General features: G+C 52.9%; 1 protein-coding gene and 1 long non-coding RNA gene across 4 annotated transcripts; one reads left to right on the top strand and one right to left on the bottom strand.

Annotated features, from left to right (window-relative positions):
• Positions 1 to 379: 379 nt before the first annotated feature.
• GRPEL1 (GrpE like 1, mitochondrial) lies at positions 380 to 8,045 on the bottom strand. 2 transcript variants are annotated; one of them, XM_004772207.3, is made up of 4 exons: positions 7,916 to 8,045; positions 5,303 to 5,465; positions 3,988 to 4,069; positions 380 to 1,540 (listed from the first exon to the last, which is right to left on the bottom strand). In XM_004772207.3, the coding sequence occupies exons 1-4, from the start codon at positions 8,017 to 8,019 to the stop codon at positions 1,194 to 1,196; spliced, it is 696 nt and encodes a 231-aa protein (XP_004772264.1). In that variant the 5' UTR covers positions 8,020 to 8,045; the 3' UTR covers positions 380 to 1,193. The 2 variants fall into 2 exon arrangements, with proteins under 2 accessions (XP_004772264.1, XP_012901263.1); XM_013045809.2 differs by lacking the exon at positions 7,916 to 8,045 and adding an exon at positions 7,465 to 7,852.
• Positions 8,046 to 8,268: 223 nt separating this feature from the next.
• LOC101671397 lies at positions 8,269 to 11,999 on the top strand. 2 transcript variants are annotated; one of them, XR_200824.3, is made up of 3 exons: positions 8,361 to 8,500; positions 11,266 to 11,373; positions 11,464 to 11,999. It is a non-coding gene; the product is annotated as an uncharacterized LOC101671397 (long non-coding RNA). The 2 variants fall into 2 exon arrangements; XR_006605335.1 differs by having other exon boundaries at positions 8,269 to 8,500; positions 11,266 to 11,999.
• The last annotated feature ends 5,232 nt before the right edge of the window (positions 12,000 to 17,231 follow it).

The following is a 17,231-nucleotide window of genomic DNA, read 5'->3' as shown; positions in this document are numbered from 1 at the left end:
ACGTAGTAAATGAATTAATAGTGTTGGCCTTCGGTCCCAGACATACCTCTCTACAGCACAGATAGCAGGAGGCTGGATTTTGTCTGGTCTGTAACCGCTCACTCTCACCCCGTTGTGAATGAGCAACAGAGGGGGCTACAGAGTGGTGCAGACCCGTCCCCAGTCCCCTCCCCAGGGCCATGGATGGCAACATCTGTCCCCAGCCAAGGCCCCCCCCGTTTTCCTCCTGCTCTCCCTTCCCATGGGGAAGCTACCACGTGTGGCATGTCTGAGTGTCAAGCACAAGGCTTTGGGATTTGAGCCGAGAGCAGGAAAGCGGAATCCTGCTCAGTGTAGGTGGGTCTCCTCCACCAAAATACACAAAACAGTTTCCAGAAAATAGGAAAATAAACACATTAGGGCTTTAATCCTCTTAAATAAAATTTGAAAATTAAACATTGACATTTAAAATGTACGAAGCATGCAATCCTTGGATTTTGAGCAAGTCCGTCTTTCTACGGTAAAGACCTTCCGGTCATCAGTAAGTGGCTACTAGAGATCTGAACATTTCTGCAAATAGATGAACAAAAGGTCAAGAGTGACTGATTTTGTTAAATTCAGTAACGGGCAAAATAAGCTGGTGAGGCCTGTTCAGGCACATGTGCTCACTTCCCATCTCCAGAAGGAAGCCGGAAGTCGGGTATTTTCGTTGCTAGACCCTAACGAATTACAAATGAACTTGTATGTTCTTCAGTAAGGGCATGGCGAAACTTTTCTAAGCAGGAAGAACACGCTCAAGCTCTCGCCTTCCCTTCTGCACAGGAAGGTTCGGGCTGAGTGCCCGGGACCCGGGTGAGCCACAGCGCGCAGCCCAAGTGGGGTTCCCGAAGGCATTGACTCATTTAGGGTACCTGGACATCGCTAGGCTTTAACCAGCTAGAGCATGATTCATGACCCTCTGGGTCCGGTCGTGTCCCGCCGGCCTGTTCTCTAAGCATGTAGAGCGATTAAAGGTGTATTAAAAATCAACGAACAGACTCCCAAATTTAAGTTCATTCACGCATCTGTGAAACCGGCTTCATTTTCTGTTTAGCCACTGGTTACTAAAGCTTTCCAACAAGGACAGGGAAAGGGTCAAAGGTATTCACAAAGATGAACCTTTCAAGAGCTACAGCAGGGGATCGCAAAGAACCCACGGGAGCCCCATGAGGCCACTAAGCTGCCTTCACCACCCCCACCAGTGCGGGTCTCAGGGTGCGCCCGTGCAGCTTGTACCCCACTTTGCTGACCAGTGCCACCGTGCCGGGCTCCTTGCCCTCCACTGGTGTGTGGAACAGGGCCTCGTGCTCATAGGGGTCGAACCTGGCACCCACGGGGTTCAGCCGCAGCAAGCCGTGTTTGGTGAACACCTTCTGGATCTGGACCTCCGTCATCAGGAGCCCCTCATAGAGGTTCTTGAGGTGAGGATTGTCGTCTCTGACCTCCTCCTTCGGGACACTCTGCGTCGCCTTCTCCAAGATATCTGCGACCTCCAGCAAGTCCTTACAGAAGCCCTGGATGCCTAAACGAAGGGAAGGACATGGTCACTTGCACCCCCATTGCCACGGGGCACCCCAAGGGCCGGAAGACTGCCGGCTGCACGTACAGCCTCCCGAACGGTAACCTTTCAAACCATTCACTTGCCCTTGGATTCCAATGGCGTATTAAAAAACAAAACCCCCACAAGCCCCCCCACAACTTCTGGGTTTAGACGAGAGCTCATTAGGCACGAAGATAAACAGCTCTTGAGGTGCAGAATCATCTCCCCATCAGCCCTCCCCTGGGCTAAGGAACTGTGCTTGCCACCAAACAGAACACCGCATCCTGTGGACATGAGGCCGGGGAGGGGCTGCCGTGCTGAGTTCCCAGGATACACCTGAGCTTTAACCTTAATCTAACAAAAGAAATGACGGTAGGAGAAAAGTCCCTCAAAATTCAAGGCAGCATATTACATTGAACTGTTTGTGGTTTCAAGAGTGCTTCAGATGCTGAATGGAAGTCTGGGCCTGACCAGACACCAGGGTACCTTGTACCACAAGGCAGCACCTGTGGGCAACTTCTCACAACACTTTCCCCTCCTGCTGGAAAATAAAATAAAAAACTTTCTACCTATCTGCTAAAAACACAACGTCTATCATGGATTAAGCTTGTGCTGATTCTTTCAGGGCGGTCTGTCCTCAGGGAACATAGACACGGCATCCAAGAACTATGAGTGACAAAATTACAGGTCCCACCTCCAAGAGGGCACTTTCCCCAGTGCCGAGGAACGATTATACTAAGGGACTTCATCGAGACTGGAGAGTCAGAGGAGAGGTCTGTGAACCAAGGCCTCAAGAGTCATCCAAACGTTTGAGGACTGACGGGCAGCCAGAGCACAGGAAGAGGCAGGCCCAGACGAGCTGAAGGTTCCAGATGGGGCAGCCAAATGGGTGGACAGCGTGGTCATAATGTCAGGGAATCTGGCACAGGTATGGTGGTTCAAGCTGTGGACTGCCCCGAAAGGGTAAGGAGCTCAGTAAATGGAGTCAAATGAGTTTTGAGGGTTCTCAATGCATGTAGAAATTATGTTTATGCTGAATCTATGAGGTGTGCAATAGTATTATGTGTAAAACACACATACCTTAAAAAATACATTTTGCTAAAAGATGCTAACTATCTGAGATTCCAACGAGGTGTGGTCACAGGCCACAACAAACACAGTGATAATCAAGTGTTGGAACTGCTGTGAGACTCGCTGACATGTGACAGAGACAGGAAGTTAGCAGATGCTGGTGGAAAAATGCTTGCGCGACAGAGCGTTGCCATAAACCTTCAACTGGCAAAAACCTCATCATCTGTGAAGCGTGGTAAAGCGAGGAATGACTGTATCTTATCCCTTTGGTCCAGGGTGTGGTGGTGTGAGCACCAAAGCTGGCCAGGATCCATTCAGGTAAATAGACAGCTGGGAGGCCAGCCACTCAGTGCCCTTGGGACAGGAGAAGAGAACTTGATTCCTGCCCTTAATAAAAACCAGGCAAGATCACAGGATCATTTAGCAGAATGAGGAAGGACAGCACAGATAAAGGGAAATGGAGTTTAAAGCACCCATGAGCCACCCAGATGAAGATGCGGGGTAAACGAGAGGACAGACAGGACCAGAGCTCTGAACAAACGTCTGAGCCACAAAGAACCTGTGCGTGGGCCCGTGGGAGGGTGAGTCTCGTGGGAAGGATGTCAAGAGGAGGGGAGGCCTGACTCCAATCCCTGAAGGACCCAGACTTCTAGAGGCCAGGCAAATGAGAAGCCAACGAAGGGCGTTACCAGAAAGAGGAATAAGCAGAATTTCAAGAAGAGACTGTTGGCTGCTGCCTGTGGATGTGACTGGATCCTGGCTTCCACCAGGCCGTGCACCTGCCTTCTGTCCTTGGGCAAAGCAGCTCACGTCTATGAGCCCAAGGTGGCTCTTCCAGAATTGGGGAGAATGGTGCCTGCCGGTCTGTACACAAGGTCCCATGAATGCTCAAACCGTACCAACATTTAGTGGACACCAGTCGGGGGCACCGGCCTCAGCACGCCACTGTGACTTCCCAGCCTCGTGAAGCCTCAATGATCTCACATGTAAAATGCAAAGGACAGTGACAAAAACATCCCAATGCTGACAGTGCAGACAGCATCTTCCATCTCTGGCCTATGCGACTGCTGAGTGAGCCACGGAAATGCCCATCTGGAGGCTGGCCTGCGGGTACCATCTGCAGGCTCAGACGGCCTCAGGTTAATGGAGATCCACGTGGGGATAGCAATGCACACACACTCCTCACCAAAGGAGTGACACCTGCCATCCTAAGTGCGGGTCACCTTCGGCTCCTTGGGGACCCCTCCCTGCTGGAGGGAACGCGCCCCGCACCCCCCTACCCTGGCCTCCTCATCCTGGCCCCCCGCCCGCCTGCCCCGAACTTTTCTAGGATCAGTGCAAGCAGTGTTCAAAGTTACCGTATAATTTTGCCTCCTCCACTAATTTCTGGCTCCTCTGCCTCAAGTTCTCAGTGTCTGCCAAAGCTCGCTTATATTTTTCCTAAAAGAAAAAAAAAAGAACAAATAGGAAATGCGCATAAATAAAAAAGGGAACGGATTCGTAAGAAAACAAATGCAATACTAACAAATCCCAAGTCAAAGTACAAGTAACACGTGTCATTATGTCTGGTGTTTTAGACAGCAGGCAGCGCCGCTTCCTGAGCAGAAAGAAGGTCCACCCATGTCACCATTTCCAAGGAATGACGTCAAGGGGTCACGAATCTGTACAGCCCCCAGAGAGCAGCTGGATAAGGATGAGGAAAAATCTCATGGTTTTACGGTCTGTCTCATCGCCCCTCTAGGACGGCCTGGTCACTCGGCGTAGAATTTCCAACTTCAGGGAATCCCAGAACGCTGGTTGGGGCGGACGCACCCAGAGCCCACAGCTCCGGGAGGGGTTTAGAACCACCAGCCCACTGAGTGGAGAAAATCCCATCCGTGAATCTCGTCTTTCAACTTCTGCCCAATGGCCCCATCCCAACACTCACTGGGTACCAATCAGCAAATGCTACGCCCTCTGTTTCTCACCAACTGTCCTGCCAGGCTGCGCATCTGTGCACTTCAGCTCCAGGGCCTCTGTCCTCCACCTGTCCTCCAGTTACAGGTGATTCTAGAACAAGGCTCCCAAGGCTCAAACCTGGGTTCTGCCGATCAGTAGCTAAGCAACCTGGGGAAAGTTACCCAACCTTCCCGTGCCTCAGTCCTCATCTGTAACCGGGGCTCTAACAGGTGACCCACAGGTGTTGTGAAGATTAATGTAAATAAGGTGGTTGAAACAGAGCCAATACAGAGTGTTTGATAGGAGGGTGTTTTCAATTCTTAAAGAACCTGATTTGTGCCACCTACGCCTTTTCACGTGGAGTAATGATCTGTCCTTCCAACTAGTTCACCGAACTCCTCCCTCCCTGGGAGTGCACCACAGAACCCGCCTCGGGCCCTGGCCCTTGCCTTCCTGTCAGACCTTGCGTAAGTGCCAGGTGCGTGTTCCTCACTTGTAAAGACCGCCTCACATCTTAACTTGGTGTATCATCTATGCAGCATGTAAAGAGGATTCTCATGACGGAACCAGAGCCACAGAGGATTTGAATTCTAGTCCCTTCTTCAGTGGGAACTTGCTACAGGAGCCGACCATAGTTTTTGGAAAATGACCCACCTCCTCCAGCCAGACGTCCTCTGGAGAACCCCACCTGAGCTCAACAGATCATACTTCCCACAAGAGCCCACATGACCTTACCACAGTCTCCTTCAGCTGCTCTTCTAGCTTGACCTTCTCGTCCAGGAGTATCTTCTCTGGGGAAGGAGTATCTGTCTTCTGTTCATTCTGACTCACGTCCTCTTCCAGGTTCTGGCCACTGTTCTTCTGTTTCATAGCTGTGCACAGCAGCCGAGGAGATGGTCTAAGGCAAATGCATAGCACTGGGAATTAAGACTGGACTTTTGGCTTAAAAGTCTGATGTATCAGTTTAGAAACTTGAGATAATTTAAAACTATTTGCTACTGACGTGTGAGGTGGAATGAATTTATCTTAGATCTAATAAAGCCAGACAGCATATTATGTACAGAAGGTACTAACTTATATACAACCTTCTGTGTGTAAACTAGTTTGTCAATGTACCAAGGCTATGGAACTAACCTCTTCCCCTTCCAAACACCTCCTTCTGTGGATGATGTATGGTCATCCACACCCATCACATATTGAGTGAGTAGCTACTAGGAGAAGTGGGGTCTTCTAATGATGTAGAGGACAAGGGCAGACTGGGCAAAAGGCATCTACAGACAAAGTATAATTTTGGGTTTAAAAGTGATAAAGAAGGAATCATGCTTTAGGAGGCTCAGGCTAGAATGTTTATAACTTTGGGGAAATGGAAGACCATGAAAGGCTTTGTACAGAGGGGCTCTGAAGGATAGGTAAGAGTTACACATAAGGAGTCCACACTGGAGATAGGAAAGCGGGGGGATATATGGAAGGAAACAAGTAGCTCTAAACCCAGTACTGGAAGTACTCAAAACCTTATCCAATCTGATCCTCACATGAATGAAAAAGGTTAAGTGATAAGCCCAAGGTCAGAAAGTTATTGATGAATGGCAGAATGGTCTTAAACTCAGACTTCTTCACCAGGACCAGATTTCTCCTCTAAGCTTAAAACTCAGATTTCTTCTAAGAGTTCTTCTTCGTCTTTTTTTTTTTTTTCTTTAGGATTTTATTTATTTGACAGAGAAAGAGTGACAGTGAGAGAAGGAACACAGGCAGGGGGGTGGGAGAGGGAGAAAGAGTCACCCCGAAGAGCAGGGAGCCTGATGTGGGACTTGATCCCAGGACTCTGGGATCATGACCTGAGCTGCAGGCAGACGCTTAAGGACTGAGCCACCCAGGCACCCTGCTAAGAGTTCTTCTTAATGGCACCACATTTCAATCTGAAAATAAGTACAATCTTCTTCCTAGAATAAAGGGAACTGCCTCAAAGAACAGGAGCTATCAGTACACAGATTATGTGTACAAGAATGTTTACGGCAACACAATACAGCAACAAGCTGGGGACACTGCTGAACACACTGTCACTTCCACAACCTGGAATATTCTGTGGCTGTGAAAAAGAATGTCAAACTCTCACCTCTGGGATACACTACAGATGTACTGGGAGGTACAAAATGCAATTTAGAGAAATAGACAAAGCATGAAGCCTCTCTGTCTGTCAGGACATACCCCAGAAATCCTGTATATGTATACCTGTGTCTTAGGCCTGGAGGAGAATGGAAGGACCCATTAGTCTGCGGAGTGGAGTGCATTAAGCCTTTTATTGTATTTTATTTCTGTGATTTAAAGAAGCTGGTAATTTAACAACTGCATATGCTGTTGTGAGGCCGGTTGTCTTTCTTAGCAGTGCTGATTCCTGGATATGACAGTCACAGCCTCTGTACCTATTCTGCTGCTCAGCCACGGAGGGGATGCAGCCAGGCAGTTAGAGCTTAACCCCCTCTCAGAGTTAGGACTAGGACTCCACCTGACTCCCCGTTTGAGCCTCTTTCCACAGTCAGCTAGTCCTCAAGAACAGAAAGTTATTGCTACCTTTGTGACTGCTTTCTAACTAATTCAGATACAAAACCACAGACTACCTGAGCAACCCCGGGAATGCGGGTGCCCAAGGCTCTGTCCGCTTGTGTCGCTTTCTGTAATTTCCGAGGCTGGCAATCACAGCGTGACCCCCAACCACCGGAGGTCATCCTCGCCCCACCCGCCGGGTCTCCAGGTCCACGCGAGCAAGCGCGTCCGAAGAGAAGTCCAGCTTCGGCTCCGCCCGGCTGCTACCCAACGTTTGGCCCGAGCAGCTCCTCCGTGAAGTACACGGTTCGGAGCCGTTCCTCCGGCAAAGGCGACGCTAAGACTTGCCAAATTACCTTTCGATCTAGGACTTCGAATGGCAGAGGCCGCCGGCTAAAGGAACAGGGGGACGGCCCTGGACGGTCCACCTAAACTGCTCCTTCCATGGCGGGGCGGCCCTCGCAGCGCTTCTGGCCTGCACTCCGAAAGGAACCGGGCCGAGGTTCGGGACGAGCCCGAACGCCTGGCGGACCAAGCCTGGCGCTGCCCGAGCACGCGCACGCGCGCGACCTGGCCTTGGGCGGCCCGCCAGATCCCGGGCGCGAGCGCGCGTGGGCCGGTACGCGGGGCCGCTCAGCCCCAGCAGCGGGCCAGGCCCCGGGCGGGGGGTCCGCGTGCCGCGTTGGCGAACCGCGGGGCCCACGACGCCCCTCTCCGGGCCGGACCCCCGGCGCGGCCTCGGTCTGAGTGGAAGCCGCACTGAGGACAACGTCCTTCTTCCGCCACGGGCAGCCGAGCGCGCCTTACCTGAGAGACAGGTAAGCTGGGAGACTTTGCCGCGCCAGCCTCACACACCGAGCCGCCATGACTGCCGCCGCCGCCGCCGCCGCCACTGCGCACGCACTGGGCATGCGCTTAGCTCGCTGGCCCGCCCCCTAGGGGGCGTAGCCACTCGCGCTGACTCTCTGCCTTCGTCCCCGCCCAACCACTTCCCTTCAGCCAGTCCGTAACTGCTTCTCCTCTGATGGACAGTCAATAGTAACCAATATTGTGGGCCGCTTCAGATCACGCCCCGCCAACCCCCCCCACCGCCGCGGCTCTCAGCTCGTTCCCTCCTGGTGGGCGGGGTCGGAGGCTTCCGGGGCTCGGAAGGTGAGGAGGTAAAAGGTGAAGGGAATCGTGGGAGGAGAAGCTCGCGGGCGGGGCACGGTCCAGGAAGAACCAATGGGGACGAAGCGTGGGGGGGCGGGGCGCCGGAAGTGCGGCTCTCGGCCGGGGAGACTCGCGTCCGGCAGACCCTTCGGCGCTTGCGCCGCATTTCGCTGTGGGAGCGCGTTGTGCAAGCTGCGTGTGCGCGCTCGGGCTGTGCGGGCTTTCGGGACGCCCGGCGCGGTGAGAGGCCGGGTGCTGGGTCGGGTCCGCGGTGGGGACCGAGGGGGGCTCCTGTCAGAGCCGGGGCGGGAACCCAGGGGCGGATGGGCCCGCGTGGACGCTGGAGGGTGGATGGAGACGTGGGCCGGCACTGGTTCTCTGCGCTGTGCCCTCGCTTCTCCGAGTAAAACACACATTGTGGCGAGGAGCTCGGCGCCTAGGGGGCTCTGGGACACAGCTGAAGGTCATGAACCCAAGTGGCAACGGCCACTGCAGCTCGATCACAGGCGCCGAGGCCGAGGTACCAGCCCTCGGCTGCCGTCCGTCTGGCGAGGGCCCCGGAACTCTGACCCGGCTCTTGCTCCAGCGCGCCTGGCCGCAACCCCGTGGGCCCCTTGCCGCCCGGGCTGCAGGGGCTGGAGCTGTGGCTTCCGCGAGGGGCAGGGCTGCCCGCACGTCACGTCGGGGAGGACCAGCTCTTCGCGCGCAGAAGTAGTGACGGTGTTGAACGGTAGTCTGCGACACCTGCAGGGGGAGGCCAGCCGCCAGATCTGGGATGGGGGCTGTTCTGGGGGAGAATGACCCAGTTTATTAATTAAGGGGCTGGAGGAAAAGAAAAAAAGGAGGACTGTCCGACAATTAAAGCTTAAAAGACACAATTAAATGGATGTGAGGACCTTATGTGGATCATGATGGAAAAAACCAGCTGCACAAAAGACATTTGTGACACGGTGAGGGGAAATTTGGATACAAACAGAATGGTAAAGGAGGTCGTGACACTTGTTACAGAGAGAGAACGGCGTAGCGGTTAGGTCAAAATGCCCCATTTGTTGAGGAATGCAAACGGAGTATTTACCCTATATTGCCATACTGTTTGGAATTTGCCTTATAAATACTCTTGTAAAAAAAAAAGATAGAAAATGGCAAAATGTTGAAAATGGTTGAGGCTGGATGGTGAATACCGTCCAAATTGTAACTCTTCTTTGATATATTTGAAATTTACTATAATAAAATATAGCATGATAATGCCCTTGTTTCTCACTGGCCTTGGGCAAGCCACAATCCTTGATCTGCTCATATGTAAAACTGAGATCATTTCTTTAAAAAGATTTTTTAATTTTTTGTTTGAGAGAGAAGCAGCACACAAGCAGGGGAAGAGGCAGAAGGAGATGGAGAAACAGGCTCCCTGCTGAGCAGGGAACTCGATGCAGGGCTCAATCCCAGGACCCTGGACCATGACCTGAGCCAAAGGGACATGCTTAACTGACTGAGCCACCCAGGCGCCCAAAAACTTGGGTTATATTTATTGTGAAGTTTAAAGAACAAATACTCATTTTCTAACGTATTTGGGCTCAGAGGGAGTCTGGGCACCCCAAATAGCTTACAGTGCAGCATGAGGACAGTCAGGAGAGAGTTATAGCCACCAGGTCCCATGTCGCAATGCGAGGCCACGCTGGGGACAGTGAACCACCAGTTGGTACAGGCTTGCCAAGAAGCCATAATCCTGACCAGTGTCTCACCTCTTGCAATCTCCCTGAACAGGGATCTACCTGTGCTGCCACCTCGTGGCCACACTGGAAACTTCCAAAAGGGAGCTGGGGTGTCCCATACGAAAGAGTCATTTTGCCACTGCTCTTGGGAACGTGCTCAGGTAGTTAGTTCCTTGAGGTCTTCATGAACTTGGTGCAAGTCCTCTCCACATGGAGAGGAAGCTGCTTGTATGGGAAGACTCCTGGATCAGCCCACTGATCACACTTCACAAAGGGTGTGGGTGGCCCTTGGTGGGGATGCAGGAAAAGCAAGCTCAGCAGTGCATGCTGCCCCTGACAAGGAGGGGGTGATGTTTAAGAAGGTGTCCCTGGATGAAGGTTCTGCAGATGGCTCAAAGGCAAGTGGGCCATGGGTGTGACCCTCCTAACAGCAGAGTGCTGGTGGCTGCTAGGCTCTGGGTGGATGTCCTTTTGGGTCAGCACACAATAATAAGGTGATGAAGGGCCAGAGCCCGTCAGGTTGGGTCACTTGTTCAAGGTCTCGAAGGCAGAAAAAGGCAGAACTTTCCCTTGTTTTCCTCAACTAATCTCAGCTTCCACCTGACGGTCAGAGGGGAAGCCAGCAGCATGTGTCCGTCTCCGCAGAGTGTTGGCTGCCACCACAAACTGCATTATTACTGTCCCTCAGCGCAGATGTGGGTTTTCCTCCTTTAATTCAACTCTGAAATAAGCCAATTTTAAAAATGGGAGGGGCATCTGGATGGCTCAGTTGGTTAAACGTCCGACTCTTGATTTCAGCTCCGGTCATGATCTCAAAATTGTGGGATCGAGTCCTGTACTGGGCTCCTCACTGAGCATGGAGTCTGCTTAAGGTTCTCTTTTTCCCCTCCCTCTGCCCTTCCCCTGCTTTCCCTCTCTCTCTCTCTAAAAAAAAAGAGGGGGCATAATGGGTGTGGTAGACAGAATTCTAAAGCTGGGCCTCAAGATTACCATCCTCTGATTATCCAATCCAACACAAATCCCAGTGCTGATCTGAAGGCACTTTGCAGATGTAATGAAAAGCCCAAGGCAGTTGGCCTTCATGGAGATTATCTGCTGGGCTTGACTTTGGTAAGTATAGAGGTTCCTCCAGCAAGCCACCTCAGAGAGCTTCCAAGTGTGAGAACATGGCTACAGCCACTTTGGAGATGGAAGGGTTGTGGGAGAGGGACAGGAGTGTGTGGCCTCCAGGAGCAGAGGGTGGCCTTTAGCTGATGGTCAGCAAGGAAATGAAGATCTCCGACTTTCTGTTGCCAGGAGCCGGACTCCACCAGCAACCTAAAGGAGCCCCCTGGGAGCCCAGCCTGCCGGCACCTGCTGCTGTGAGACCTGGAAGGGCACTGAGGCACTGAAGAATCCCGTGAGGTGGGCCTTACATTTACTGGCTTTATTGGATCATGTTTTGGATCTCAGCACATGGAATAGACTGATCCTAGCCCTTGCTCCCTTTTTCAGCACCACCGCTCATTCTTGTCCCACTTTGGATTATTGCTTTGTTTGGTGGCCAACTCCTCCGCCAAGGGGAATCCAGGGTTCCCAGGCTGGGAGACTTGCCTGGATGAGGGACCTGATGTCTAGCAGCAGATCTCACCACAACTCATCTCTGGCACACTGGCTCTAAGCAGGAAGGATGTTCTTGGTAAGAAAATGCCACCAGAAGGGGCCACAGATGTTCCTGTTGAACTTACCTTTGCAAAAAGAGTCCCATCTGTTGCACAGGGAGACACGAATACAACAGAACTCACAGCATGTCCTTGAGAACTTTGGAAAGACAGCAGTTAGAACCAGCTATTCCAGGTGCAGTCAAGGGCCCTCCATGGGCGCAGTTTTCTCTTCCCGAAGAGCTGGGAAGACAGTGGCCTTGGCTTGCCCAAAGGATGGGGAAGGAGGGAGGAGGCGGCAAGCCCCTCGCACCCTGGGGAGAGCTTATGAAGCCTGTGGACATGAGAGATAATTTGAATGTAAGGCTGATTAAATTGTTCCCCAACAGCCCCCTGCGTTTCGAGCCCTTCTGTGTGTTGGTAGACAGTCATCATTGGCCGGAAAAAAGTCAGAACCATGAAAAGCGCTGTGGGAGAGGATTGGCAGGAGGGATGGTTTCTCATTAGAAAAATAATGGAGATTATTACAGAGGCGTTGGAGGGCACGAATGGTAGGGAACCCCTGGCGCATCAGCCTTCCCCTACCTTCTGCAGCTCTTGAATCCCCATGATGAAGCTGGGTTCTTCGTTTTTCCTTGGCTCTGCGCTTGGATGGGTCCCGAGCCCAGAACCAGAACCAGAGCCAGAGGCATCTTGAGGTGATGGCTGTGATCCTGCGGAACCGCAGTGAACAGGGGTGAGGTGGGGCTCTCCCCTGAGTAATGAGGCTAGGGACACTCGTGGTATCGTGAGGAGCATGTGGCTTTGCTGTCCATTCCCCAGACAATGACCTGTAGCCACCGGAAGCAGTGGATGCCCCTGCTCTCATGCCTAAGCCCTCCTGGGGTCAGGGAACCGAGAAACGGCTGCCAAAGCCAAAGACACTAATTTCCCCCATACAAATGTCCAGGGGACGGGCAGTCCACAGCTCCCAGGCTGGCTCTGTGGTCCCAGGTTATCCGGGGCCCGGACCTCTTCCCACTTGGGGCTCTGCCCTCCCCCAGTGGTGGCGCTCGCCCTCTCTATGAAGATCGAGCTCCAGCCATCACAGCAGCATCTCCAACATTCGACCCACAGAGCTGGGGGAAGAGAAAAGCCACATCATAGCAATCTTCAGGGAAGTTCTGTGCAGGGGGCCTGTGAGCTGGGTAGCGGAGTCACTGTGTGCCCAGCCTGCCAGCTCACCCCTTCACATTCTGTTCTGCCCTGGCCTCCACCTGCATTCCCCAATTGGACTGCTTTTCTCTTAGATGTGAAAACTTGGAAAACACCTTCTCCAAAGGGAGTTTCCAAAACGAAAGATGTTCCTTCCAGAAACAAAGCCAGTGATCTGAGGCCATAGGAAGGCAGACTGGAGCTTGGCCACTGCCAGGGACCCTGGGGAGGTGCCCAGCCATGCCCCTGCCACGTAAATCCCCTCTCCTGCCACAGCTCCGTCTGCCCACACCCTGAGCCGCAACATAGCATCCAGAGAGCTCCACTTGGTGCTACAGATGGCTGGTGCTGGGCTTTGTTTCTGGAATAAGCAGCATCCGAATAGGGAGCAAATGCACTTCGGTCCGGAATCTGCTCCAAAATTGGGTTTCAAAACATGCATAATGTTTTCAAGATGACTCCTGTTGCTGGTGCTGCTGGTGATGGGGGAAGGGGATCTGCTTTGCTTGTCCTCTCTCAGGACCTTGTCTGAAGTCCCTTCCTACCTTGTTCCAGGGGACTGACCAGCAGAGACACAGGAAGGGGGGCTGGAGACACAGATCCCCATCCCAGAGCCTAACCCCCCCGGCCCCAGAAGCCCTTCTTCACTCCTGAGGCACACCAGCACCCATCCCCGCGCGAGGAGCCAAGTTCGGAGTGGCTTTGTTTGCTTAGGTTGCTTTGCGTTGGTCTTCCATCACTTACTGCTAAGGTGGTCACCACAGTGTCCCTTCCTAGTCACGTCAGGGACAGATGTCGCCGTAACCCCAGTGGACAGAGAAGGGGGCTGCTCAGTGTCCAGGGTCCAGGTCCTACCCTCTCACACTCTGGACCTCAAGCTCTTTCCAGCACCTACTGTTCCAACCTCCAGGAAGTCCCTCGTGGTCCCTGCACTGTGGCTGTTTTGCCACTACCTCGATGAACAAGGGGCCCAGGCTTAAGTCAGAGCTGTGTCCCTGTGTGTTCCGGCTCTGGGAGCCTCAATCCCTGTGTTATTTCATTTTCAGATATAATGGACATCTGACCCCCACTGTGATTTTGCTGTCCCTCTCACCCTAGGGTCCTTTCCCCAATGTGCTCGTGCTGGGCTTTTATTCCAGCGGAGTGTAGCGGGCACTCAGAGTGTGAGCGAGTCCTAACGTCCGTCTGACCATGAGACTGTGGGCCTCCCCGATGCAAAACCTCCAGCCCACCCCAACCATGAATGCATCACTTGGGAGCATCAGGGGCTCTGTTACCCCACCTCCCAGCAGCTCGGAGGCAGAGTGGGTGAAGCCCAGGACGGAGGCTGGACACCAGGCCTCAGCCTTGCCCTTCTTCCCCTCCCCCAGAGAACTACTGAGTTTCCCTCCAGAAATCCGTGGCGGGAAGTTTTGGTTTCTACCAACTTATTAGACCATCAGGTAAGATGCAAGTGCGTCATCCTAAAGACTTATGAAAGTCAGCGTTTCTGGGTGAGAAATGGTCCCTGGGGATCTTTCCCCGAAGGCATCGAGAGCAGGAACCCGGAGATGTCTGAACACTCATGTCCGTGACAGCACTGTCCCCAGGAGCCGAGAGGTTGGAAGTGGTCCTCAGGCCCTCAGATGGAGGGACTGACACACAGTGTGTCCCATCTGTGCGACGTGATGTCATTCAACCTTAACAAAGAAGATTCCGACACCTGCTGCAGTGCGGATAAGACTTGAAAGCCTTGTTCTTGAAATAAGCCAGACAACAAAAGATTTGGATTGGGAGAAAGGGTCTCTACAGGGGAATTAAGGTAAAATGAGGTCATCAGGGTAGGCCTCAGCTGCCATCCAGGTGTCCTTACAGAGAGGGGCCATTTGGACACACAGGTGCACAGGGAGATGCAGAGATCTGTAGTTCGTCTCTGAGCCTGAGAGGGTGGAGGATGCTGGTAAACCTCGGAGGCTGGGGGAGAGGCAGGGAACGGATTCTCTGCCAAGGCCCCAGAAGGAGCCAACCCTGCCGAGACCTTGACCTTGGGCTGCCAGCCTCCAGAACTATGAGACTGTAAATTCCTATTGTGTAAGCAAGCCAGTCCATGGTGCCCTGTTACATCCCTAGGAAACTCAGATGGTGGCTGGCTTATGACAACAGACATGATTTCTTGTTATTACAACTGTGTTCAAAATTCTCTCTTCTTTGAAGGGCACCCGCTCATGTCAGAGTAGAGCCCCCTCAACTCCATTATAGCCTCAGCTTCACTAATTACATCTGCAAAGACTTCATTCCCACAAAGGTCTCATTGACGGGCCCTGGGGTTTAGGACATCAACATGCCTTTCGATGGGATACCCCTTAACCCCTGACAGTCTGCCCTCTGGTCCCCCAAATTCATGTCTTCTCAGAGGCAAAGTATATTCACATTATCCTGAGAGCCCCCCAAAGTCTTAACCATTCCAGCATTGAAATTCCATCAGGTCGGACTCAGATGTTGACTCCTCTCTGTCTGAGGCCTGCGCGGGGGACACACTCAGGGAACTCGGGGAACACTGGACAGGATCCCTGAGGCTGGAGGGAAGCCCAAGACAGAAACTTGTAATCAGAATAAAAGATACTACTGGCCTTCCATCAAGATGCTCATAACACTGTTGTGATTATTTACCTAAAGTTACCTGAAAAACTCACAAGATTGCATTTTTGTAAAATAAAGGGAAACTGTTTTTACTGACTTTGTTTCTTGTGGCAGAGACTTCACGTCTGTCCCCCAGGACAAACAGGTCTTTTGTCTTCTCAGAGCTATTAGGGACCCCACATTCTCTGTCTCTTCTGGCTGGGCCTCTTCCTCTTCTCTTTCCCAATGGCTGGGCTCGCTGGGGTCCTTCCCATTGCTCGCCCTTGGAAGGGGCCCCAGTCTCTTCTCCTTTATCATGTGCTGTGCATGCCAAGGCGAAGCCTGGCCACTTCTTTACTTTAGGGGAACAACTAAGGAAACGGGCCATTCAAATGCAGGCTGCCATCCCAGATGGTGGGAAGGGAGGGAACAGAAAGAAGGTTCTGGAAGGAAGAGCACACAATGCATGCAAGGCAGTTGTTGGGGAAGCCAGCAAGAAGACGGGCTTGGAGGGGTAGATATCTGTTTCTGCCTGTACAAGATGTACTCTCTGAATGGGCAATGGTCTCCGTGGAAGGGGGCAGTGCCCCTGGTTTCCAGGGCAACACTGTCCTGACTCTCTGGGCCTCAGTTTCCTCATCTGTGAAACGGGATGAGGAGAACCCACGAAGACATCACACAGTTGCTGTGGTTCATTCGTCATGTGCTGAGCCATTCCAGGGCCCAGGTGGGTATCAGACGCAGGGAGGCCGCCATAGGAGGAAAGCAAGGCTCTCAGTCTGTGGTGAATAGCCATAGTTATCAGTCCACAAGCTTGCATCGTGAACTAGGGCCTGTGGGTAGAAGGGAGGGATTTGGGACCCCCATAAAGAACGTGATCACTGTAGATAGTGAGCTTGCTGTCCGCAGAGAAAATCCAGCAGCTGCTTGCTGCCCTGGCAATTATAACCAAGGTGTTGCGGCTCGTGATGAGGATGTGGAGGGGTCAGGTGACAAAGGGGTCACCTGGATCGGACTCTAATTCTACCCCAAAGTAATGGGGATCTGGAGAGCCACATGGGCAGACCTTCGGAGTCATCAGGAGGCAGGTAGGTTTTGCAGGGGGGCAGGTAGCAGTGGCCTGCAGGGCCCCCTGGAGGGAGAAGAGACTGCCTTTAGGCTGGGGGGAGGCAGTCCTGGTGGCCTGGAGATGCCTGTTGCCATAGTGGGAGGGGGTGACAGCCCCTGAGACTGTCCCCAGAGGGAAGGACTAAACCGTGTGTCCCACTGGATGGTGGGGTCCTTGAAGGTAGGGATGGGGGTCTTCTGTGTTCATTTCTATATCCCTAATAGGAGAGGGCTGGGCCCACGTGAGATCTTGGGCGTGGTTCCCTGTGATAGAATCATAGCTAGAACCTTGTGATGGCCAGTTTTCTGGTTCAGTGTGGTTGGGCTCAGGGATGCCGCAGAGGTGGTGGAACATTCTGGGTGCTTCTGCGAGGGCATCTCTGGAAGAGATGAGCATTGCCAGCAGGTGTGCGCTCCCCCATGTGGGGGGTTCCACCCTGTCCACTGGGGGCCAGAAGAGGACACTCTGGTGTGGACAGGCGAATTCACATGCTGTGCTTGAGCTGAGACCTCCAACCCGGGCCCTGGAGCGTGCACGAATCCCCAGGGTGTGCAAATCCTCAGGGACAGCTGCAGGTGGAAAGTGCTGTGGGGAGGATAGAGCTGTGGGTGGGGAATTGGGACCTGCGTTCCCGGCTGGCCCTGTCCCTGACTCACTGTGTGATGAGCATGGCGTCTGTTTCTCTATGGCCCTGTTTCCTGTGCTCTAAAACACGGCCCTGG

The sequence above is a fragment of the Mustela putorius genome, unplaced genomic scaffold (genome assembly GCF_011764305.1).
Source record: "Mustela putorius furo isolate JIRA1106 unplaced genomic scaffold, ASM1176430v1.1 tig00000083_pilon_pilon_pilon, whole genome shotgun sequence".
Lineage (NCBI taxonomy): Eukaryota > Metazoa > Chordata > Mammalia > Carnivora > Mustelidae > Mustela > Mustela putorius.
Note: the sequence above shows the minus strand (reverse complement) of the source record. Positions and strands in the feature narration are given on the sequence as shown.

Coding starts and splice junctions, on each gene's coding strand:
- GRPEL1 (XM_004772207.3), bottom strand. CDS start 8,019: ATGCCCAGTGCGTGCGCAGTGGCGGCGGCGGCGGCGGCGGCAGTCATG. Junction 5,466..7,915: donor CCAGCTTACCTGTCTCTCAG/GTAAGGCGCGCT, acceptor CATTTGCCTTAG/ACCATCTCCTCGGCTGCTGT. Junction 4,070..5,302: donor AGCAGCTGAAGGAGACTGTG/GTAAGGTCATGT, acceptor TTTTTCTTTTAG/GAAAAATATAAGCGAGCTTT.